The 26,160-nt window shown below is 39.1% G+C and overlaps 2 protein-coding genes across 6 annotated transcripts in view; one reads left to right on the top strand and one right to left on the bottom strand.

Annotated features, from left to right (window-relative positions):
• phactr1 (phosphatase and actin regulator 1) overlaps positions 1-17,596 on the top strand; it is a 36,239-nt gene extending 18,643 nt beyond the window's left edge. For 2 of the 5 annotated variants that reach the window (XM_067596228.1, XM_067596225.1), the window contains exons 2-13: positions 3,593-3,757; positions 7,258-7,338; positions 8,152-8,274; positions 8,370-8,573; positions 8,662-8,917; positions 9,347-9,543; positions 10,953-11,109; positions 13,338-13,393; positions 13,504-13,565; positions 14,809-14,949; positions 15,035-15,111; positions 15,708-17,596. In XM_067596228.1, the coding sequence (XP_067452329.1) occupies positions 3,593-3,757; positions 7,258-7,338; positions 8,152-8,274; positions 8,370-8,573; positions 8,662-8,917; positions 9,347-9,543; positions 10,953-11,109; positions 13,338-13,393; positions 13,504-13,565; positions 14,809-14,949; positions 15,035-15,111; positions 15,708-15,723 (1,535 nt within the window). In that variant the 3' untranslated portion in view covers positions 15,724-17,596. Of the gene's footprint in view, positions 1-3,592; positions 3,758-7,257; positions 7,339-8,151; positions 8,275-8,369; positions 8,574-8,661; positions 8,918-9,346; positions 9,544-10,952; positions 11,110-11,264; positions 11,385-13,337; positions 13,394-13,503; positions 13,566-14,808; positions 15,003-15,034; positions 15,112-15,707 lie in introns of those variants that run through there. The other 3 variants (XM_067596226.1, XR_010929199.1, XM_067596227.1) reach the window with 3 other exon arrangements.
• tbc1d7 (TBC1 domain family, member 7) lies at positions 17,517-25,885 on the bottom strand. The gene is made up of 8 exons (XM_067596229.1): positions 25,575-25,885; positions 24,769-24,902; positions 24,448-24,528; positions 23,082-23,272; positions 20,366-20,503; positions 19,740-19,885; positions 18,368-18,497; positions 17,517-18,049 (listed from the first exon to the last, which is right to left on the bottom strand). Exons 2-8 carry the CDS (start codon positions 24,878-24,880, stop codon positions 17,963-17,965), a joined length of 885 nt encoding a protein of 294 aa, XP_067452330.1. The 5' UTR covers positions 24,881-24,902; positions 25,575-25,885; the 3' UTR covers positions 17,517-17,962.
• Between the last annotated feature and the right edge of the window lie 275 nt (positions 25,886-26,160).

Here is a 26,160-nt window from a genome sequence, read left to right as displayed (position 1 = left end):
TAAATATATCTTTTGACTTTTTTTGCAGCAGTGTATCATCATCCCGCTCTTGATGAAATAATTTTTTATAATTTATTGGCTGGAAACTGAATGTTCTTTGATTAATCCAGCAGGGATTTTAGCCTAAGTGAATAGTTGGTTTCCAGTATTAATATCTGTCTACAGACGGATCCACTCACGTAGAAGAAAATCATTAATGCTTAGTGAGATTGAACCATATTTCTGAGCCAGATATGTGTGCGTGATAAGTGATTAATCTCCATTAACTCTAATTAATTGCTATGTCAAAATGATCAAATTCCTTATTCTGTCCAACCAGCATACCCAAGAACATACTGTGTATATATTATGACTGAAGGGCTGCAGCTATTTCATTTTTGATTATTTTCTTCATTCTTTGATTCGTCGTTTGATCCATAAAATATCTGAGAACAGTGAAAAATGTCCGTCACGGTTTCTTAAAGCTCAAGGTGATGTCATCAAATCGCCTGTTTTGTTCAACCAACCGTCTGAAATCCAAACATATCGACCAAGAATAGCAGCAAATACTCACAAATGACGAGCTGGATCTGGGAGATATTTGACATTTTTCTACTTTTAAAAAGGACTTTAACGATTAATCGATGATCAGAACAGTTCCTGATTATTTATCTGTCAATGTATCACAAATTACAGTTACCAAGAGTCCAACGTGACATCTACAGATAGTTATTTATTTGTGTTCAACCAACAGGCTGGAACCAGTTTGGTATTTTTACTTGATAAATGACTTCAATAATTAACCCGTTTATGAAAAATTCTTAAGTCATCAATTCTGAATCCATCTCTCAGCAATCTGGTTATTACTTTGTCAAATATCTTAGTGGACTGATGAAGTTAAAGTAATTGAACTTAATTTGATTAATTGACAAGTTGATTTACTGTCTGTCCAGTGTTGCTGTCACTTCATCAATTAATCAGTCACGCAGATGATTGATGCTTAAAATCCGTTGCCTAGTCAACCAAAACCATACTTCTGAACTGTTTTCAGTATTGATTAATGACAAAAAACCCCATCAAAAACAGTGAATTACGTCCAAGAACTCAGGATTTAATCCGCTAACTTGAGATTAGCGGTTTCAGCCTCGCCACCAGCAGCAGTATGGTGATCTGTTGTTTGTCTGCTGTGATTTGTTGTTTGTGTTGTGTTGTGACTGAGTCAGCAGTAAGATAACAAACCCGGAGTCTGACTGAAGGAATGTCGCCCTGCAGTGTGAGTCTGAGCCCCTCTGACTCACCGCTGGGGGGTCAGACAAGACCAGCAGAGACAGGAAGAACTACCACACTACTCACTACTACTACTCACTACTACTACTACTACTGTTTACTGGGACAAAGACGTGACCCACAAACATCATAATGTGATGCATTAAAGGAGTATTCCACCTAAAGAAGTAAAAACACAGTTTCTCCTCACTTCCCAGATCAGCTGGAAATCACTCATGCAGCATAATTTAAGTGCTTATAGGCAAATAATTCACTGTGGGCTGTTTTGATAATCCAATAATTGTTTTAGTCATTTTTGCACCAAACATTTGCTGGTTGCAGCTTCTCAAATGTGAACATTTGAAGCTTTTCTGTGTCGTACGTGACAGATTTTGGATTTTGAACTGTTGATCAGCCGAAACAAGACATTTAAAGATGTCACCACCAGCGACTTTTCACTGTTTTGTCACATTTTATAGACAAAACGATGAATCAATCATGAAAAGAGTCCTCAGTTGCAGCCTTAGATACCGTAGACGTTTCCATTTTTGAGAGAAACTACTCTGTTATTTGTCCAGGGAAGGAGCGCTCTGACATTCACACGAGGGTGCTACACAGAACAACCACAAGCAGATCTGGAGCCGCTGGAGCAGCTGGGGAGAGGAAGTGGGTTGGGAGGTTATGGGGGGGGGGGGGGGGGGGTTAGATGTTGTTGTTGACGGGTTTCTCGATAGAGGAGCTGCTCGAGCTGCTACAGATTTGAACTGACATCCTTCTTGTAACAAGGCCACCTCAAGGCTGACGTCTCCTCCCGTCTGCAGCTGCTTAACTGCTACCGATTGATTTGTTTTCCCCTCCGACCACTGACATCCCCCCCCCCTTCAACATTTTTGTTATGTTTTTGGCATTTTTCGCTGGTTGCAGTCGTCCAAGGAAATCATGTTTCAAATCCTATTTGTGTTTGTTTTTCTGTGAATTTCCCTAAATGGTTTCTGTAAAAATTTTGTGGAATCAATGGAGGATGCTGTTTGCTCTCTAATGTGTTTTATAGTTATCATTTATGTCGTTCATCTGTGCTCTTATGACTGTATTTATTATATACTGGCAGACCTGCAGTGTCCATTTTACTGTACATGTGCGTCAGAGTGTAAAATCACCGTTACGGACATCTTGAGGTGTATGAAGCTGTGATATTTCTGTCACATGATCACATGATCTGTTCTGCTTTTCCAGTATTTCACATGTACACGTTGCCGTTCATGTGAAGTATATCTGAGACCCAAAAGAGCAGAGAGCTGAGTCCTCTCACTGTGTTTGTGTGTGTGTGTGTGTTTACATCTTTTCCTGCTGAACTGAAATGTCGGATTCCTCCTTCTTCTTTTTTATTTTTTTAAATTTTTTCATCCATCGCTGCTGGCTCAGGCTGCGTGCCCTCGTTCCATAGACTAGTGAGTAATGGGGGAAATGTGTAGTTTCAAATGGAAAAAACTGGAGCACGCTTTTACAGAACGTCCCTCCAGCATGATTACTTTCATACAAATCCCCCGTAGAAGGGCCGAGAGGAAAAAATCACAGCTGAGGAGTGAGAGACGGTGAACAGAAGAGGCCGGAGGAAGGAAACGAGGTGGCGTCGCTGAGTAGAAACTGGTTACGGATGCTCACCTCCTGTTGATGTATTTTTTATGTTCTGTTTTCTTATTCATATTCTTTACCGTTCTGTCTGTCAGACTCTTCCTCAGGTTTTTTTTTTTTCTTCCCTCCATCGTGTTGCGTAAGGTTGTTGCCGGCGGAGCCACCTGACTCTCTTAAGTGTGATTGAGAACGATCCAAATAAGCTTTACTCAACTTGATTATGCACAAACTCCCTCCGGGAGAACTTGTCCCTCGATGTTTGCATCAGAGACGATCTGTTTCTCTGACTGAGGGTTTAAGAAGCTCGTTATTAGAGTAAATATGCAGGATGATAATAGAAGAAATTATAACACAAAGCAACATAAATGACATGTTATTCAACCCTTTAAATCTTGAGCGTGTTTTACATCAACATGGATATTATCTCACTACTTTACATGTAGGAAAATTAAATCACTTCAAGTCAGAATTGATTTTTCTGAGTATCTCCTTGGTTCAGGATGTGACAGGTCAGATTTATGGATGCTCCAGACTGATGTCATGTGACAGATGAGGAGTCATGACGAGGCTTTGTACGTCTGGGGTCATCGCTGACTCTAATGATCGAGTATTTTAAGTCCCGAGCGAAGAAAAACAACCACAAGGGATGTTGAAAAACACATTTTTTTTGCAGGTGTTGTTGATCCGCTCGTTAATGAACCTGTTTGTTTTCCAGCTGAGGAAGTGGAGAGGCTGGCAGCGATGCGCTCTGATTCGCTGGTACCAGGCACGCACACGCCTCCCATCCGACGGCGGAGCAAATTCGCCACCCTCGGACGTCTCTTTAAACCCTGGAAGTGGAGGAAGAAGAAGAGTGAAAAGTTCAAGCAGACGTCTGCGGGTGAGAAAGCAAAACACTGTTAAACACAACATTTCTATTAGTTTCCTCTCAGCCGACAAACCCCCCCCCCCCATCAGCTCCACCGCTCACATCTCCAACGGCAGATAAACGTCTCCCCGTTGCACCTAGCAACAGTGGCGTTGATGAATGGGAGCTCAGAGGTGCTGCGCTGCAGAGCAGGGGGTGATATAGGGGCTGCAGCAAAGATCTACTATGTATTCTTATGGTTATGTAAGAGAAGTAAGGAAGCTGCTGCTGCTTGAACCAGACCATCAGCCCTGTGGGTCTGCTTCTTACTGGACACTCTGGTTTTTAACAGGAGGATCAGCTTTTAGTTGATTGGTTTTATTTGACAGATATTCTGTATTACAATGTAGAAGAAATATAAAAACACTCTGCCTGGAACAGTAACGTGTGTCTGATACAGTTTTTCCCCTAAAAATAGTATAATTATCACGTTAAAATCCTTAAAATGACACTTCTTCCTCATTAAAAGTGCAGAATCTATAAATATTAATAAATAATAATTAATAAAATATTAACCTACTTCACAGAAAAGCCCAGTTTTGTAAGTTAAATATTAGATCAGGATTTGATTCCAAACTAGTTGTGATGCCCCTTTAAAAAATCCGTTTTTATAACGAGCACAGAGAAACTTTCCACTTTCAGCAGATGAATGTGAAAACTGCACATACATCATCCTGCACAGCGGAGCTTAAAGATCCAACTATGGGAACAAGAACAAGAACATGTTTTTAGTGGAGACTTTAATATACACACAAATATTCAAGAATAACACAATAAAGTCGACAAAAAGCCAATTTATTTCCATTGTGGTCCTGCAGACAGAACGATTAAAGCTTTATTTAGATGTTAATTAAACCAACATGAGTCCTTGTTAATTCCCATTGAAGATACAAAAAAAACCATCTTTTACTGCTATATGAACTCTAAATAGACTCTCCTGAGTTCACCTTCACTGTGGTCCAAAGTGAAGCCTCCATAATCATTCATGTGTCTTCTGGGTTTGATTTTGTGAGATGATAATATTATATAGATAAAAGCTTTTAAGCTGCTAAGATGGAAATCCTGTGTGTTACCCTTTGATGTCAGGAATGTCACACGTTTGACAAAGTGTACAACCAACATATTTTATGTAAAACTACATGGAAAGTGTTATATGATCTGCAACAAAAGAGCGTGATGATGCTTTTTTATTTTTAAAGAAAGCCTTGTGGGATAAAAGAAATCAGTCATTCATCTTCATTATCTTGTGAACTGAACCTTTAGCTATTAGTTCACCAAATTTTATCAAAATCCATCTGTCACTTTTGGAGATATGATGCTTTATGCTGCTATATGCATACAGAGTACACTGTATATGAATGTGTTTTTGTACTTAACATGTTGAGTAAAACCAGTTTATTTATGAAGCATATTTAAAAACAGCAAAGTGCATTAACAGAAAAGTAAAACTACAACTAGATATGAAAATTCAACCATAAATCAATAAGAAATACAAAAATAACTGTTATAGAAGAGTTTAGTAGCAAAAACAGAATATAAACCTGTTTACACATTAACATATATTTTATTCCATTCAAAAAATATGTCTAAAAGCTCTTAATGACAGTATTCGTCCTAATTGCAAACACAACAGCTGATAATTAACGTTCCGCGCAGCAACGAATCAGCTGTAAACAGTTACGGTCAGTCTGCCGTCCTGTTGTTGTCTCTGTTACAGTGACTGAACTCTTCCTCCAGAGAGACATTAGCTCCACTATCTGAAGAACTGTGACTGTTTATTACATATGTCTGGTTCAGAGCTACAACATGTACTCCGTACGAAAGCTGTGAAATAGAAACAAGTGTTTGGACGATTTGGACGGATAGATGGAAGCTGTTGTTGTTGTTGTTTCTCAGCTGGCCGGATCGTTCTACATCCTGTTCTCGCTGAGAGACACAAACACAGCCGAGGGGTGAAGAGAGGCTTCCTACAGCCAAGCTGTTCTCCCAGCTGTCGCAGTAGTTTTTTTTTTTTTTCCTTCTTCAACTAATATCTACCTCCTTTCTGTGCATCTAAACCACAAACCGTATATATATTTTACAGCAGACACAGGTATGTTCCTGTTGTGTGCACCATGTGTTTCTGCTGGACTCCTGCCATCATTCAGTCAGGATGCATTAAATGATGATGATGATGATCATTAATGGTCTCATAGAGTGAAAGAAACATACTTATGGAGATTATTTTTATATCAGGGGCAGGGAAAAAAAGAAATCTATGCCTGAAATAGATGGAATTCACAAACATTTGATCTAATAAATACATAGAAGTTCAGTTTTTTGAGTTTTCTGTTGATTATTTAGCAAGAATTTTAAAGAACATCACTTATATTTCTCCACCGCCTACAGATTGTATCACATATGAGTATGATGACAATTATTTTTACTTCATGCTGACAACCTGTCAACAACTACTGTAATAAAAGTACTGAGGAGAAAACTCCATAAAATATAAAAACAGTTTGTAGCACAGGTTAGTTTTTCTTGCACAGTAGGGATGTGCAGAGATCCCAGTATTTGTATTTGTATCTGTATTTGTTGAGGCAATAAAATTATTTGTATCTGTATTTGTATTTGAATAAAAGCAGAAAGAGGCTTAAAAATCCTGTTTTTTGTTTTTATGACACTTTTTAATTTTAGAAAAAGTGTTAAAAGTAAGTAGTCATGAATAAACTACCCTAAGAAGAAGGTCCCCACATCAGGTTTTGAACCGGAGTCTCTCAGATCATAGACGACTGCGCTGATTACTGAGCTAAAACTTTACTCATCGCCTCATTGCAGACAGACCTCAACCTATTTATACACCCATAACACAGAGACAGCACAGCATGTAACGTGTAGGGAGGAACTTCAGAGGCGATTATTGCTTTGTTCTTTTCATTTATTGCCTAACAAATAATTTTTAAAATATTTGTATGAAACAAATATTCGTATAAAACCCACTATTTGTACTTTGCCGAATGACGTATTTGTATTTGTATTAATACACATACAATGATGATTCTTTATATTTTATAAGACAGAACTAAAAGGAAAATACAACAAATATACAGTCCTCCAGATGTCCAAGATGAGAAAAACTTCAATAATACCAAGAAACAATCTGTACAGATATGTGAATTAACAATAAACAGTGAAAAAGAGTTAATCTGATAATATAGTAAAACAGGCAGACGTGTGTTTGGGTTTAACTCTAAAATAACGCTGCTGTCTCTCTCAGAGGATCAGCGAGCTGGCAGAGAACAGTTCAGTCACAAGATTATTACTGTGTAGCAACAACGATGGAGGCAGCAAGTCCAGACGAACTTCTGCTGCAGACGACACATTCCTCCTCACTAATAACATTCTTAGTATCCAGCACACAAGCGGCCTGACAGTTGTCTTTGTTGTTGTTGTTGTTGTTGTTGACATCATGTCCCTTCTGCCTTCCTCAGTGTTGGAGAGGAAGATGTCGACTCGCCAGAGCAGAGAAGAACTCATCAAGAAAGGAGTGTTGAAGGAAGTTTATGAGAAAGGTCAGAACACAAAAAATTAATAAATTAATGATAGCAAGTTATTAGTAATTCAAAGGTATTCAAAAGTTTTTACATTTGCCAGATCATGATATATACTGATGCTGGATTTTGTTTTTATTAATATAATTTCAGATTTTCCAACACAACACAACCTTCATAAGCAATTTAAAGACATAAATAAAGCTCTGGTTACTTGAGTTTGCATTTTTTTTTTTACATTTTATTGACAAATGAGTCATCAAATAGTTGTAAACAATGAATGAAAAACAAGATGCATGAGTTGCAACCAAAGATTATTTAAAATATAGTCTATAAAACCCAAAGATCTACAGTTTCCAATTAAACAAAACAGAGAAAAAACATTTAAGAAGCTGGAATCAGTGAATGTTTGACGTATTTGATTGATAATTTACAAGTAATTATCAAAATTGTTGGTATTTTATTTTCTGTTAACAAACTGATTAAATGACTAATTATTTCATCTTTACTTGCAGCCATAAATCCACATTTTTATTGTATAACAAGAAGCAGAAATGTCTTTTATCTATCTACTTGTCTTCTCTCTACTTCCTGTTCATCTTTTCTTTTATTGCTTTATTTTACATTGCACTGTTACTTTTATTCTCTTGTTTTATCTGTTTTATTCCCTTTTTAGCTTCTTTTTTATTTCCAAATGTAACACTTTTTAATTGTTTTTATGTCTTTGTACTTGTGTTGCTTTTATATTCTGTTTTATGTTCTGTGTAAAGCACTTTGAATCGCCTCGTTGTTGAAATGTGCCTTCTCCTGCTCCGTCTCTCTCTGTTTGTGCAGACGGTTCGTCCCCGGCTGTACGGGAGGAGGTGAAGATGGAGAACGGGCGTTCGCCGGTGCTCGGCTCCAGCTTGTCAGAGTCTGAAGGTACTGAGCTGATGGAAGGAGCAGCCGCAGCTGTAGGTAGGCGGCAGAGTCTCGGCGCTATATTGTTGCATCATCTCTCATTTGTTAACGTTTGCGGCCTCTCACTGCTTTGTTACTACTTCCCTCCTCAGGCTCACTGGAGTTTCAGATGCCTGGCGAGGGGGCGTGTCAACAGGACCACGGTCAGAAATCCAGCCAGGCTCCGCCCACGAAGAAGCCCTCTGTGTATCCGGGTGACGGCGCTGAATCATCGCTCTCCAGACCTCCTACGCTACACAAACAACCTCCTGCGCTACCACCCAAACCCTTCAACAGGCTACCTAATCACATTACAGGTGCGCCCGTCTTCGTGCACGCTCGTAATTGCGTTGATGACCCTGCACGTGCACATCTAAACCTCTCACGTCCCCCTTCTCTTGGCAGACGGCGCCCCGGTGAAGTTGCCGTGCATGTCGATGAAGTTATCTCCTCCTCTACCTCCAAAGAAACTCCTGATCTCCGTACCCGCGGGGAGCATGGAGCCCTCCTCGCTCGCCTTCCAGAAGTGCCCCGCCCCTCCCAGCCATGCACCAATGGGCGGGCACCCCATGCAGTACGGGGCTGTTCCTCTCCACCCGCCCAGCCGCATCATAGAGGAGCTGAACAAGACTCTGGCCCTGACCATGCAGAGGTTCGAGAGGTGAGGGACAGATCCGGAGAGCGAAGGTGGAAGCTGCAGTGCAGTTGTTGTTGTTGTTTTCATCACCCTCGGTCTCTTTCTTAATGGAAGCATAGTAGTTACTCCTGCCCCTCCTCCACCTCACACACCTCCACATCCATCAGTATGATTGGTTGCCTGTCCGAGGGTTCATTTTCTACAGGCCTGGCTCCCCTTTAGGCATCTGTTGTTGTTGTTGTTGTTGTTGTTTGTGGAAGATGCTGCAGATGTGCTTTTTTGAGTCATTTTACAAATCACTTTACACTGTTTTCTTCTTCTTTTGTGTTCCAAACACATCTGATTCACAAAAACCAAAGGGTTTGATTGGACGGAGACACTTTGACTCTTACATAGTAGCTGCTCCTCTTTTATTGACCTTACTGACCTTTGACCTTTCCCTCCAAACCGCAGCTCCATGATGCACGGCGTTCCCACATTGATGATCGAGTGCAACGACGACAAAGAGAACCTCCCCAACGAGGCGGACTACGAGGACCTGCCCGGTATGTACAAGGACGAGGAAGAGGAAGATGAAGAGGAGGAAGAAGACGACGATGAGGAGGAAGAAGAGGATGAAGAGGAAGATGACGATGATACGCTGTTTACAAGTAGGTGTGATGTTTTTCCTCGGGGGTGTGAGGCGTCCACCTGCTCATCGTGTCTTATTTAAGCTCATCACACTGAGTTTTTATCATCTACCAGTCTGTCGTTATTCATTATAATCAATATTCATGCATGTTGTTTTTAGTATATATGAACATATGTGTGTTCGTGTGCATCCATATGGTTGCATAAACACAGAAGTCTCGTATGGCTGGAAGCGTTTATAGCTGTAGTAATCAAAGATGTGAATTATTCATCACAGGAGCTTTATGTATACGGTGTATTTAGTTTATTTAATTATTAAGTAAGTGAGTTACTTACACATAATACATAATTCTTAAGAAAAGGAAGAAAGGGATTGTGCTAGTGAGATGGAAACCCCCCCCCCCCCCAGATGGGTTTATAAAAGCGTCTCACCAGAGAAGAAAATAACAACAACACAAAGACAAATTAAAGCTGCAGTAGTTGATTTTGTTTGGCCACTAGGGGGCAGAAGAACTCACAACCCAGACATACTATCAGCTTATAAAGTCATCATGGCTAATATGTTATAAGATACCAGCTGCCTATTTATATTATCATTCACTGTTCATGTTTCTGTCCACCTGGTGAATGTTAATCCAACATTCACTCTCATTTTAGCTCTGGTTTGGTCTCCACATCTGTTTATCTGCAGTTTGGTTCTGGGCAACACAGATGAGATGCTAACACTGAGCTACACAGTAAAAAAACAGTAAAACAATGAACTGCAAAGAGGCTAAAAAGCTCTCTAGAGCTGCAGAGTTGGTGATAATTCTTTGTGTTTCGCCACTGCGAACAATAATTTTGACTTTGTTACTCGACAAGAAGAGAAGTTCACCTTTTGAAATTACCCGACAACTAGCAGTAGCGTTTCTCCTGCTGGCTCCGCCCCCGGGTTCCCGCTCAGCCCGCAGACTTTACTTTGGGATGACGTCACAGATTTTCTAGGCTCTTGAAAGTTTTACAAATAAAAAACCTTTTATTGATTTAAAAATTCATAATACAAAGAGTAATATTGACCTCATTGCAGTTGGAGGTGTCCTGTTGACAGTTTTATAGACGTCTCTTTTATAAAAGGGTCTTTAGGGAAAACACTTCCTCTTCCTTCCTCTTTATTTTCCATCTTGTGTTACATTAATGTGTTTTTTTTTTTTACGTTTTCTTGTCTTTTTTCCATGTGAAGCACTTGGTACACGTCATTTCTAGTGCTTTGAGCTCCATTTCCTGTATGAAAGGTGCTATACAAATAAAGTTTATTATATTATTCATAATAAACAGGCAGTTATTTGGCCAACTGAGCATAACCAGTATGAAAATATTATAAGTATATGTATTAATTTCAGATTATGAAGTAAGACTTGGATCTGGAACATTTTCCTCTTTTATAACATAGGCACACTGGCCATGAAGGTTTTACGAAAGGACTCTCTGGCCATCAAACTGAGTAACCGTCCGTCAAAGAGGGAGCTGGAGGAGAAGAACATCCTGCCGCTGCAGTCGGATCAGGAGAGACTGGAGTCCCGACAGCAAACAGCCACCAAACTCACCAGGTGAGCTTCCGGATTAACGGCACACACGGAGGCTTTAAAAGGGACGGAGCCGCCTGTTCTATGATATATCATACACATGCACACACCCACGCAGTAATGCCACATGCAGGCTCGGTCACCTGCAGAGCGCTTTAACCCCATGTGAGCTGTCGTAGATGTGACCTGGCTGCTAAAAGGAGCAGATGATGGATGATGAAGTGTAATGGAGGGAGGAGGTAAAGCTGAGAGAGGGAGAGATGAAAGCTGAAGCAGGATGTAGAATGAGGGTTGAAAAGGTGAGTGTGAAAGGTGCAGATACAAAGATTTATACACTTATAACGGCCGATATAATCATATGACGTCCAATCATTTCTGCTGTATAATTGAAACTCATTTGTGTCTCAAGAACAAACCATATATCTCCTTCAGAAATACAGTATCAGGCAATGTTTTAATAAAGTATGAATGAATACGTTGTATAGAAATACTAAATACTGAGCTAAATCAGTTAATCTGACATTTACTTTTATCTTTTATTGAAATTTATTGGAAATTTTCTGGTACCAGATACAAAAACTCCACACCAGACTACAACTCAACAACACAACAATATAGCTTTAGTTAATTGTTTCATCTATTAAATGTCAAAATAGTGAAAAAACATCACAGTTTTGCTGTTATATGTATAATTATTGACACATTTTGTAAAAAGAATGAGCGACACCTGCACACTGTCTTCACCTGCTCAATACTGTAATATATATACAACGTTTCAATCAACGACCTTCTTCAAGTATAAGCATATTTTTTTAGTATGTGGCGACTCCATGAAGACTTCACATGTACAAGAGATTTTCAAAATCCTGAGATAATGCACTTCATAATCAAGCGGCAACATCCAGGGCTGGAAAATGAAGCCAATGCGGAAGTAATGCAGTAGTAATAGTGCAGTTCCTTGAATGGCCACTTGAGGCTCCAAAAGCGAGTCAATCCCCATAGACCCCCATGTTAAAATGCCCAACTTTACAGCAGAAATAAACATGTTTACAGCCTGGTACAAACAACAGTTTTGGACTCTAAAGCTAATTTCTCCTTTGACAACTGTACGGGGGGTGAATTTTTTTTATAACTCACCTGTTTAAATTTTATTAAACCGTAAAGTTATCTATAATGAAGGAAATGGCTGCTTTGAGTGACAGGTCCGCCAGCCGCTAAGTGGCTTGTTTCAGCCATTCGGCCCCGCCTCTTTGCCCATTTTTGATTGGCTGGGAGTTAGGCAGCGTCACGCACTGCCAAGATGGCGACGGCCGGAGCGGCTCACTTTGGGTTTCAAAACCGCTCTTCAGAAACCAACGGGTGACGTCACGGTGACATATTTTTATACAGTCTATGTTCATAATGTACTTTAATTTCCCAATAAACCAAACATAGAACTTATAAACCCTCAAGAACACAGCAGAGATCATACTGAGCAGCAAAATCAGTTTTCCGAAGCTCAACGTGACGCCTTTAAATCACAGAAACATTCCTTTGACAATATGAAACAGAGAAAAACCTTAAACGATGATGTCAGCAGATGTTTTGACCTTTGTCTTAGATAGCTGATAATACAATTTTAGATTATAAAGTCATTTTATGTCTATCGACTAAGACTATCTTCTATAAACTTACTGAATATTATTTCATAATGCCTGAAATGAATTCCATTATTTTACATTTTTTTAATAAAAATGTCACCACTTGCTGTCACTTGAATGATATTAAGCACACAGTACGGACGTGGCTGCCAGGAAACTTTGAAAAATGGATGATGATGATGATGATGATGATGATGATGATGATGATTTGAAAACCAGTGGCCCTTTTTTTCCGTGCAATAATACACTCGACTTAACTAGACGGTGCAGGAGGTAGTTATAGAAAATAACGGCCTCTACCTCCACTTCAGCCATTATTTTTTTTGTATCTCATCATGTATTATGGCTCAGTTATATTGATTTTCATCCCACCGTTAATAAAGTGACCTGCAGCAAATTCACAAACTCCATAAAAATTACATCACATCTCTGCCCAGTACAACCACGATTTCTGCCTCGTGTCAGTTTTTCATGAGTCCATTACAATTATGATTATCAGGAAACACACATACACACACACACGCACACACACACACACACACACACACACACACGTGTAAGAGAATCATATAAAAATAGTTTTCCAGAAATAGACGTCTTTTGATTTTTCAGGCGGTTGAGTCAACGGCCGACTGCAGAAGAACTGGAACAGAGGAACATACTCAAACGTAAGTCCCTTTAATAGGAAGAGAGAAAAAAAAAAGACAAAGTGTCCATTGTTGTGTGTTTGTTTGTGTTTGAGTGTAATCGAGGTCTTTCTTTTGTTTCCCCCCCGAAGCTCGAAACGATCTGGAGGAGCAGGAGGAGAAGAGAGAGATCAAGAGACATTTGTCCAGGAAGGTAAGACGGAGGAGGAGGAGGAGATGATGATGGACAGAGAGTCTTTGATCGCTGGACGCTCTGTACACGTTTTAGACGGGTTAGTTTATGACCTCCAGCTGGAAATATGAACACGGTTGCCATGGCGACGCGCACTGCCACCCTTCAAATTGCAGCCCTTTGAGACGATGATAGTATTATCCGTTACGTCAGCCTCTCGTTCTGTATTGCGGTGTGTGTGTGTGTGTGTGTGTGTGTGTGAGAGTCTTATTGTGTGTGCGTGTGTGTGTGTGAGATTATTATTGTATGGGAGAGAATAGCTGCCACAATATTGATGATATTTGATTATATGTATCGATTTATGACCCAATTTAAGCCGCAGACACCACTGCAGAGCAACAACCGCCCACTTCATCTAGTTAGGTTTTTATTTCCCTTTTATATGATTTTATATTTATTTTTAAACCTTATAACATAAACGGAAATAAAAAGTGGGAAGAAAAAAGATTTTTGTGCAATGTTGAAACAATAATTTGGTTGATTAATCTACAATTAACAACTATTTTGATATTTAATTAATCATATAAAGACATTAATTAGGTAAAAATGTCAAACTTTCTCTGGTTCGAGCTTCTCAAATGTGAGGATTTGCTGTTTTTATGTCACTGAATTGGACTTTGGATAAAACAAGCAATGCAATTAATCAAATACAGAATCAACAAATCTACAGATAATGAAAATTATTTTTATTTGCTGTCGTAATTTAGAGCCACTTCCACTGAGGAGGAGATTTTCAGTCACATTTCACTGTTAGTTTTCAAGATATCTTTGAAAACTACGACACACAGATATGAAGTTCAATGCCTTTTAAGCAGATCAGGGAATAAAAAAATAACATTTTTGTTATTAATTACAACAATCTGGCAAATGTGTCCTTTAATTGTCTGAGTGCATATTTTAATGGTTGAATATTTAACATTTTCTATTACTAAAACACTAAATTTTGAGGATTGTGCAGCTTCAGCAGAAGTATGAGCCCTCTGAGAGCTTTTTAGATATTTAAATTTTACAACATATATCCATAATAAAAACATGATTTTATAATGAACATTTAATTGAATTTACTTGATATGACACAAATATTTTTCCACACAGAGAAACAAACCTGTCATGTCCAGTTTTTCATCCCTCAGCATGTTGCAGAGCGCTGAGCAGGTTTGTATATTTAGCTTTCGTCCTTCCTTTTCCTTCTTCCACCCTGCAGCTCAGCCAGAGGCCCACAGTAGAGGAGCTAAGAGAGGCTAAAATCCTGATCCGCTTCAGTGACTACGTGGAGGTCGCCGAGGCTCAGGACTACGACAGGAGGGCAGACAAGCCCTGGACTCGGCTAACAGCTGCTGATAAGGTTACTGCGCAATGACAACAAAGTTTCACATATATATAATATACTGTATATTAATAATAAAGGTGTGTTTTTGTGTCTCGTTCAGGCTGCCATAAGAAAGGAGTTGAATGAGTTTAAAAGCACAGAGATGGAGGTGCATGAGTCCAGCCGCCATCTGACCAGGTATGAAAAGGTTACACTGACGCTGGCTCACAGCGCTAGAATCAATTCATCACAAGACGGGCAACTAAATTGTTTGTTTGATTTAAAATAAATGGAGCTACAGATGATCTATTCTTAGATCCTTATTGGGGGCAAAAAATGTAAAGTTTATCCTGAAGGTAGCGGTAGAGGAATGATCATGAAGGGTTATAACTCTGGATGAAGGCTGCGTTCATGTCAAAACATTCGGTGATTATAAGCAGTTGGGTGGAAAAAACTAGTTGTAGTTCAGGAATTTCTGACATTTATCCCCCACTTGGTGAAAAGAATTACACAAGTTGCAACAACTGGTAGCGACATGGCTCCAGAACCACAACAACAGCAGCTACATCTGAATAAAATTAACACTTATACAGTCGACTCATTTAAAAAAAAAAGAGCATGTCAGCATTAACTTCGCTCATTAGTTTTAGAGATTTCCTGTGGTGAAGTGAAATTTTTCGGATCGATCCGTCCAGTTCCATATTAACTCTGCTAGAAGCCACAGACTAACAACTTTCTGGTAGAGTTGGCTAAAAAAAGTAACACATTTTCTCTTTTTTTTTTTCTCCCTGCAGGTTTCATCGGCCATAAAATCGTTCAGCCAGACCTCGGCCATGTTTTTATATTCCCACACAAGCCTCAAGTGTTATAAGACTGCTTTTCTGCTGCCCTCGTACTGCTAACCGCTAACCCTTTCCAACGTCGGCGTGTCAAACCGACAGACCGGCCGTGGACAACGATCTATGGGCTTGTCGCCGGGAAACGGGAGCAAACACTTTTTAGAAGTACAGACGGATTAAACTCTGGACTGGCGTCTCCCCTCGGCGGAGGTTTTTCAGACTTCTTGATATTCAAAAGCTTTTAATTGTCATTTTTTTATGATGAAGAGGTGGCAATATGTTTACTTTGCAGCACTTTTTTTTGTTTGTTTTTTTGTTTCGAACAAGGCTTTTGTAAGTCAAACACAGAATCTGTGCCAACTTTTGATGTGGGGATTTGAGGATGGGAACTGTAGGAGGAGGGGGGGTGGGGGGGGGGGGAGACTGGACTTCTTGAAGAGCCGGATTGTTTTCTTGCCTTTTCACCATGTTTTCACTCTATTCTCATTTCTCCATTGGACTTAATCTTACCTTGGGGGGGGGGGGGCGTGCTTGTGTTGGCACAAATTTTATTCCACAGATCACATCTCAATGATCATTTATCTCATTTTCGCCAGAGGAATGGAAATATTTACAACGGCTTACGCTGTTGTAGGCAGCTGAATATGAAGCCAAAATGTCCTAAAAATCCTGTTCATAGTCCCAGAAAGGCAGTAAAATGAAGATCTTCTGACGGTGTTTGAGTTCTACTGTGTGAGGGATTTGTGACAGGGTATTAAAAGCATAGCCTACATACGAACAACATCATAAAAATCTATTTATTCTATGGTCAGACTGTCAGAACCGTGGACAGCTTCAGGAGGAAAGAGAGGATTTATTAGGCTGTTTCTGCCTCTAATACCAAATATTATAAAGAGAAAATTTAAAAAAAAAAATGATATTCACCACATGAATGAGGAATTTGGGCTTGTTTCTACATAATTTATCATTACGTAGGTATTTTTTTTGTTGTCGTTGCTTCCAGGGGAGCTCATGTCTCTTCTCTCCCGGCTCCTCCGTAATTGGAACAGTATCTCCTAACGACACATCGATCGACTGAGCAATAATTTCAGATTTTTTCTCCTGATTTGTCCATCTTGTTTATGGGCTGCATTCAAGAGCTCAACCACTTTTCAAACTTCAGATCCCTCTCCCTCTCCTCCTCCCCCCACCTCCCGTTATTTGAACCAAAGCAACTTGACTCGATGTGGAAGTCGCGATCTTGAATGCATCCCAGAATGCCTGCTGTTGAGAGTTCATGAACCCACTGTGTCACTGTGCCTACAGTATCGTTTACAGGGATTTAAAAGTTGCCAAATTAATTTCATTTGATACAGTATATTATCTGTAGACACAGTAAAATGGTGCCGAACTCTCTGATGAATAACAAGAAAGTATTTTTTTTTGTTTTTTTTTAAAAATATTTCATTGTTTATTTTCTAAGACTTTGACGGTACAAAATCTGGAAACCCTGCCATCTTTTTGTTTTTATATTGTTTACAGTCCATATTAGGTTAATTAGTTTACAGTTTTGACCACATTAATGGGAGGACTGGTTGCTCTGTTGTGTGTTATGATGATGATGATGTGTGTGTGTGTGTGTGTGTCTGAGTGTGTGCGTATGCTTGTGTGTTGAGAAATGTTTTGAGAGGAAAATATTCTCAGAATTATAAGACTTGTAAATAGCAAAGAAAGTAAGCGACTTTTCAAATGTTTTTTTTTTTTTTTTTTTTTTTGTAAAGCAGGAAAAACTGCATGTGGGTATTAATTTATTGTGAGTCTTCTATGATGTATGCAGTTTCTTAAAGAAAAGAAACAATAAGGTGTTTATGCCTGCTCGTCTTTTTCATTCACATATTACAGGCTTCGCTGATCACCTCCGGCAGCTGCTCGCTCCAGTAGCTGCTTTCAGCTCAAGTCCTTTTTTTTTTTTTTTCCTTCTTCCTCTGTACGAGTTTATCATATTCTTTGGTGAAAGCTGGGAATTGACTTTTCAATATGGAAAGGCTTATCCGCAGCGACCGTGATGAGTTTTCGGTTCAGTCGAACGGAGACAAAAGCCCCACGGACGCTGAGCGGTGCAGTCTGGTAGTCTCTCAGCGGAGGGAAAAAAAAAGGGGTTTAGTCCTGATGCATCCTGGAGGGAGAGCGACTCACATCTGGGCCCAGATGTCTTCAGTGACCGAGGGGTGTTATACGGCGTGCATCAGGGTGCCGCAGTATTTGTGCCACAAGTCGATGGCTTTAGTCACGATGGCATCCGTGTTCTCCTGCGGTATCTGGAGGGGAAACGTTATTGTGAGGTTATATAAAGGTTTCTGCTATGAGAAAGACAAAAACATAAGTTACATCAATTAGTCGATCGACAGGAAATTAGATAATCAATTAATAGTTTTGAGTCAATGAGACATTTTCTGGTTCCAGCTTCTTTACTATGAATGTTTTCTGGTTTCTTAAGATATTTATGATAGTAAACTAAATATCTTCAGGGACTGTTGATTTAAGTTGCATCGTGGGCTTGATTGACATTTTTCACACTTATCTTCTTTTTTCTTTAATCAATAATGAGAGTAGTTGTTAGTCGCAGCCCAACTCACGTTGCACAGAAACCCGATGACGCCGTCCGGCCGGTTGATGCCCATCAAGATGATCTTGTAGCTGAGCAGGATCTCCAAGGCAACAAACACCAGGATCTTACAGGAGCCGCTGATCACCTTGTCCCAAACCCTAAAAGAAATGAAAGAGCTCGGTTTATTTCCACACTGTGAAGAATTTAAGATCAATACAAAATAAATGTCTCTTTCATCTGACTATAAAAGCATTGAGACCCACATATCTGCAGTTTCTGAAGGCATTGAGGTTGAGTGAAATACAGATTTTAGCCTCGTAAACAGTTCATGCAGATAAAAGGAAGCAGGCTTATTTTCTGTGGGAATCAACAAGCAATATATAAATAATATATTAACCTTAAACCTGCATTAACTGATTTTTTGGCCACTTGGCAGCAGCAGAAGCAAGTTATAACTACAACATTAACACGTTAGCAAACCGTTAGCTTATTTCCACATCCAGCATTTACAGATCAACATTATCATTCATGTGGAGTCGTGTTTCTGTCCACCTGGTGAATATAAGTCTAATATTCACTCTCTTTTAGTTCTGTTTTTGTTCTCTACCAACTCCTGAGGGAAATATCTGGTTCTTTAGCTGCTAAATGCTCCACTATGTTCACCAGCTAGTCTACAGCTAACTGTGTCTGTTTGCTATTAGTGTAAAGTGGCTTTTTTAGAGCTTTTTCTCTGAAATGATGCACTGAGAGTGAACCAAAACAGTAAATTTGCAGCTGGACAGCTAAACAATGAGCTGAAACTCGCTATAAAGCCAAGGGGGGACTGCAGAGTCAATCTGATACGTTGCTATTATAAAAGTATTGATTATAGCCACTTTAACTGGATCTAATCTTAATGGGATCAGGCAACATAACAGCCTGATCAAACAGATGTGCGAGGTCAGAAATGACGGTTGTTAAATCCAGAGTTGCATGTTTCAGTGTAAAACTATTATGCATACAGGAAACTTCACATGTCCCCGACAGACGAGCACGTTTCTGATCGTCTTTTACCTCGTTTAACGTCTCAAATATCATCTGTGTGACTCTAGCCCTCTGCGTGGAACATGTACTCCAACATGTCTATCAGCCACATCCATCAGAATTAAGAGCACCGAGATTACCTCATCTGACACTGATGAAATTGAAAAGACAAAAATCTAATGTAGTCTGATCCTGGCATAATTCAGTAACCAAATCTAGGCATAAACTCAGTTAGAAGCCTAATGGTAAAACAATTATGTTCTGCTACAAATATGATTTTCAAAAACTCAGCCTGCTGAAACTCTGTAGGGATCTTTGCTGTATGTTTGGTGAAACAGTGATCAGGTTTCTGTGGTGAACAGTGGACTACTTGTAACCTCTGCAGGCTCGATTCCGGCAGGCATCCAGCGAAGCAGCGTCTGAACCAGAGGCTGTACGGCAGCTGCGCCAAGGCTCCGGTGTTCTTCAGATGGTTGAGCAGTCGAGGTTCCTCCTGACTCAGATAGTGCTCCAGGCTCTTTGGCTACACCGGTACAGACCAGACGTAACAGCGAGGGAGAAACAACAAAGTCTTAATTCATAGTGACGCAGCTGAAACAAATAATGTGATCTTGACTCCTGAATCATGAGAACTTTGTCGTATCCATTCTGGCATTTTACAAACTATATTTACACCATAATCCTTCAGATGTTTGGTATCTTTCTTAAATTGGAGTACCATGATGCACGTATAAAACAAAAGGACTAAACAGATAATTATTCTTGTCAGTATTTGTTCTATAAATACTGACAGTTTTATCCTGTAAACAATAACTGCACTGTTATGAATATTCAGCTTCTTTTTGACATCCAGTTTTATAGGTTTTTCCCTGGAGAACAAAAAATAATGATGCAAGAAGCAACATATTATAAGGAACCTACATGTATGTTTTTACTGATGTGTTCAGGGGCACACACACGTCATTTGTGCCCCAACAAGCGTCACGTTACATTCATTACTTACAAGATGAGGTATCGAGTCTCCGAACTTCGTGTGGAACTGATTGACGAAACATTTAATCAGCCAATAGCAGTCGACGGGATCGTCTACGATCTCCTCCATGGCTCGGCTGATGGAGAGGAAGTCCTCGTTCTCTTCGTCCTGAAAACAGCGACGTCGTGTATGAGAGAGAGCGAGAAAAGGGCGGTGACAGCGGTATCTATGACAACGTTAACAGAGCAGAGCTGTGAAAAGTGTTGATATCTGTTAGTGCTGAGGTTTCACTGATCAACCGAAACACAGTTTGATTTGAATGTGAGAATTCTGGTTTTTCATAAAGTGGAGCCGTATTACGTGTCAAAGTTTCAGTAGTTTTATATCACTTGAAAATAGAGACAATCACTTTTTGGGGGTGTAAATAAATAACACTTAGAAGTCAAAATGCAGCAGAGTGGATGGATATTCTTATATTACGTAGACATGCAAAAATATTTGAATAATTGTGACTACGGCTGCAACTAACGATTATTGTCATTATCGATTAATCTGTTGATTGTTTCCTGGACCAACTGATTAGTCATTCGGTGCATAAAATGCCATAAAACGGTGAAAAAACCGTCGATCACTGTTCCCCAAAGCCCAACATGCAACCTAAAATGTCTTTTGTCAACAGTCAACAACACAAATATTCAGTTTACTGTCATAGAAGACTAAAGAAACCAGAAAATATTCACATTTATGAAGCCATACCAGAGAATTTTAGCATTTCTTTCCTTAAAAACAACTCAAAATGTTTATCTAAATTATCAGCAACCAAATCATTGTTGTAGCTCTCATAGTGACTCACTTAAAAATGCTAATATTTGCATTTTTCAAGGCGACGTCCACATTTTCTGACTCTAAGCACTACACATGAGAGACTTACTCTTGAGGGTGTTTAAAGGCACCATATCTACTGCCAAATGTAAGTCCGTGAGGTTTTCCTGTTTAATTATGGCCTCAAATATATGTAATTAGTTGGTTACTGATGTGGAAGTGAAAATGCAAAAGGGTTGTTTTTGTGGTGATGGTTGAAAGTTATGCTCTAACATAAATGTTTGCATAGCAGGCTTACAGTATTACCAGTCATGTCAGTCATTTACCACTTAGGCTCCAGGATTCTGTAACTTTGCACTCATAATGAGAAGTTTGGTGCTAACCTCAAATACTCTCTTTACAGTCATTTCATCGAGCCGCAGTATGAGCCCGGATGCGTCTACGGAGCCGAGGTTGGTCAGACTTTGGTCATGTGATCATGTCTGAACACGACAAAAAATCAGCTTGTGATCACATCACTATCAGATCTTTATAACAAAATGTATATCAGGGTCACACTGTTATTACGTCATCTGGTTTCAACCTGACCACTGTGTAAATACTGAGATGTAAACCAAGACGTAGATTTGAATAACAGCTGCAACAGGACGTTCATTTACATTTGATATGTTAATTACATATATTCACATGTAGAGAGCAACTATTAGTCAATTAATCAATTGATGGAAGCTTTTCTTGATAATTAATTAACTGTTTCAGTCGTTAATCAACCAAAAAACACCAAATATTCTCTAGTTTCAGCTTCTCAAATGTGAGGATTTTCTGTAAATTGACGACATCACCGTGGGGGTTTTTGAGAAATTGTGAATGGCGTTAAGTTACTAGTTTTTTGACATTTTAAAGGCTTGAATAAAAATTAGAAAAAAACTCCCACACAGTAAAGTTAGACAGACGGGAACGTCGTCGTAAACTAATAAATATTCCAGAAGGGAGCGAGATGTTGTGTGGGAGTTTTCCTCATTTTTTATTCAAGTTGTGTCTTCCTCCAACACGACTGTCACATATTCAGGTGTGCAGAGAGAACATTTTAAAGACTAGATTCATTGAGAAAATAATCCGCTGATCAATAAATAATGACAACGATAGATAGGCTAATTACAGCTCGACTGACACTGTGTCTGCAACACTGATGTTACATGAAACAGAATCATCATTACTACTACGGCAGATTTTTATACAGATACATATTTAACAGACCTGCATGTCTTTATGGATCCATGCTGGTGGAAATTCTTATAAAGTTGTTGATGAGAACAGATGCGTTTTGAAAGATTCGGGACACTTTAAAACCTTCTATAACATCTTTTATAGTTTCTCTAACAGATGGACTGACTTCCCTTTTCATCTTCTCTTTAAACATTTGCTGTATGTTTGCTGCAGGTCTTTCCTCTGTTAGTAAGTAACACCCAAAAATCTTACTAACTACAAACCTCAACACCACAACTTGCTTATATTTCTGGTCCTACTCCTTCCCATTTTCAGTTACTGATACTAATATTTTATTAAATAAAAGAAAAATAACATTTCTAGTCCCATATAAGCTCTTTGACAGGTACAGAGGAGTGAAGGAAATCCTTTCATTTTCTGCACCAGACTAGAAATTTTTCTTAACGCAATAAAGACAAAAAAAATGATGGGAGGAGATGACAGTGTTGAGAGTCCTCTGGGAGATTTTTGGACAGATAGATGTGCGTGTGTGTTTTGACACTGATTACTAGGTCAGTATCACATTCCTCTTTGCTCATTTAATCAGTGCATCAGATCCAGCCATTAAATGTCACTATATCTCACCTAATTTCTTTTCCTGATCCTCAATCAGTCTCAACGCCGACTTGATAAAAACACATGTTCTCGTTCGTCTTACCGGAGGTGAGGTTTCGGAGCATCGTGGGAGCACCTGGCTCTCCAGTTGGAACATGCGCAGATAGACATGGGTGGAAGGCGTGGAGGAGTTGATGTATCTCATCACCTCCAGAGCCTCCAGGATGTCCTGGTACTGCTCCTTCCTGTAACCTCCCACCAGAGCGTGAGAGTCACTGTGGGGTGGCAGGATGCCTGGAGAAACAGCAGAGCGGGAGTCAGGGAGAATCCTGCTGTCGACAAAGACGACTGCTGAACTGATTCTTTTGACTGAAGAAAAAAGGACTTTTTACTGTCTCATCCAAAACACAGATGTCTTCTTATCATAATCTAGTTCCAGACTGGTGAAACTGCTGCCAACGTTTTTTAAATGGAATGGTGATAAAACAGCTGTTCAGTCTAAATATCAGGCTGCTACTATCAAGCTGAACCAATTACATTATATTTATGTTATAGTATGAAACCTGGAAACTGTCAACCATGCTTTTATTATATCCCATCTGCCACAGCGAGACTCTTACACAGATGACAAGAGATGAATATAACCCTGATTTTAGTGTCTGTCTCTAACACTGGTTACCTGTATGTTCTGCAGTAGATAACGTCAGGTGGGATCAACTCCTGACTACATTTCTGTCCCCTGAACTGCATGCAGCCTCTACTCAACTAACATCTATACATCTTTTGAGTTTTATGTCTTTTTGTGAAGCATTTAGTTATTTTTATTATAATCCTGTGTTGCATTCTACTTAAACTGTCAGTAAAATGTTACTTTTAAACATTTTGCATCTCTCAGTGAAATCATGTTGTGTTTTGTTTTTATATCATGATGTACAAATCTGCTGTTTTCATAATAAAAAAAAACTCTGACAATGACTGAAACACTTTACAGAATACAGCTTTGTTTGACATTACGAAGTGGTTTAATGCAATAAACACCACATTTTGATATTTTGCACATAATAGAGCTGCAACAATTACTGGATTAATCAATTAGCTGATTGACAGAAAATAAATTGGCAACTATTTTTATAGTTTATTAATTGTTTGGCCATTTTTTAAGCAAAATAGCCCCGAAATAGTTGTCTTCGGCTTCTCAAATATACAATTTTAATGCTTTCCTTTGTAATACAAATATTAAATTGTACATTTTTGGGTTTTAAACTGTTGGTTGGACAAAACAAGATATCTGCAGGCGTCACCTTTGTGTTTAATTAATCGATTTATTGAGAAAGTGATCAGCAGATTAAGCAATAATGAAAATAATTGTTAATTGCAGCCCTACACACATAATCCAGTACTTTAATATAGTGTGGATTTTACCCATACTGCCCCACCCTGCCTGCATATTAAGTGGGTGTGCGTCTTACCTAACAATACCTTCCACACATGGATCCTATACATGGAGGGGAGGGGGAACCTCTGACTGAAGGTGCTCAGCTTTTCTAGATCTGTCAGATACATAAAAACATTGTTTACAGAACACAAAGTGAATAACACGGATCCATATAGACATATAATATAAGCAGGTTGTGTAAAATAAATCATCCATATAGCAACAGATCCTTGTAATTCTCTGTCTTTAACCCAATTTCTTCCAGTATGTGAGACATATTTATATGTAAATGCTGGTAATTATAATACATTTAATTTGTGCTGCACTTTTCATTTGTGGTGAAAGTGTTACCTACCGAGGGGATTATCCTTGAGGAGTATTTCCAGTGATTTCTTCTCCTCCACTCCTCTGAAGCCCACTTTCTCATAATATGCAGAACGGAAATTTCTCTGAGGGTCGTCTGCCATTCTTTGACCTGGTCAGTGACACCTGCACAACACCAAAAATCACAAGTATGTAGCTTTCAGTGGTCGAGACTAACTAAGTACATTTACTCAAGTACTACACTTGAGTACAGTTTATGGGTGCTTGTACCATTAATCATCTCAGGACCCCTCACATTTATCTGGTGACCCTTTGGAGGGGCCCGACCCCTATATTGGGAACCACTGGACTAAACTAGCTAACTGTATATAAAGTAGTTGAAACTAGCTCCACCTCCAGCAGCTACAACAGTAACATGCTGCTCTAACACTGATGCTTCAGTATTAATAATCTGATAAAGTCATATATAATAATATATCAGTCAGAGGGACAAAACCACTACTTTTACTGCAATACTTTAACTACATCAAGCTCATAATACTTATGTACTTTTACTTAAGTAGGATTTTTCATGCATGACTTTTACTTTTAATGGAGTATTTTCACATTGCAGTACTGGTAAAGGATCTGAGAACTTCTTCCAACGCTGGTAGCTTTATATCTCATTTACATGTGATGGATATTGATTTATGTCATTGAAATGCAAATATTTAGCTTCAAGCAGAAAAACACATTCAAAAACAGCAATGCGACAAAACCTTCGCCAAGCAAATGTCAACACATGAATCATAAACAAGGCTCACAAACATTTGTTGAATTATATAACTAGACTCCTACCTTAGTGTTTTTCGACGTTTCCAATTCGTAACTTAGTGTCTAACTACAAACGTTACAGCTTCAAGGTAGCTGCTAGCTACATGACTTCGGCTAACAAGCTAACGTTAGCTTAGATAAAGAAGCGAACAAACTCCAAACGGTGTTAATGTAACACTAACTTTAACTACGAGGCTACTATTTGACATTTAACAGGGCGCCACTGCAGCAGTGGTGCTGCCACATTTCCAAGAAATAAATTGACGTTTTGTTCTGCTAACACTACATGTTAGCTACCGTTATCTGAACGCTTCCGGGTAAACCTATCAAAATAAAACACTTGTAACAGAACTGTAGATTATTCCAGTGCTTCTCAAAGTGGGGTCCGGGTACCCTCAAAGTTCCAGGGGGTACCCAACAAGGGTAATAATTTATTTTCACTATTATTCTATCCATAAGTAATAACAGAATATATGAATATTTTAGTCATTGGTTTCATACATTTTCTGTAATAAAAGACTAAAACCAAAAATTTCATCAGATGGGGGTCCCTGGTCTTATTAGTATCAGTTTAGGGCCTTGACGTGAAAAGGTTTGAGAACCCCTGGAC

This window comes from Thunnus thynnus, chromosome 8 (assembly GCF_963924715.1).
Source record: "Thunnus thynnus chromosome 8, fThuThy2.1, whole genome shotgun sequence".
NCBI classification, from domain to species: Eukaryota; Metazoa; Chordata; class Actinopteri; order Scombriformes; family Scombridae; genus Thunnus; species Thunnus thynnus.
This window is presented reverse-complemented; position numbering and strand designations above follow the sequence as displayed.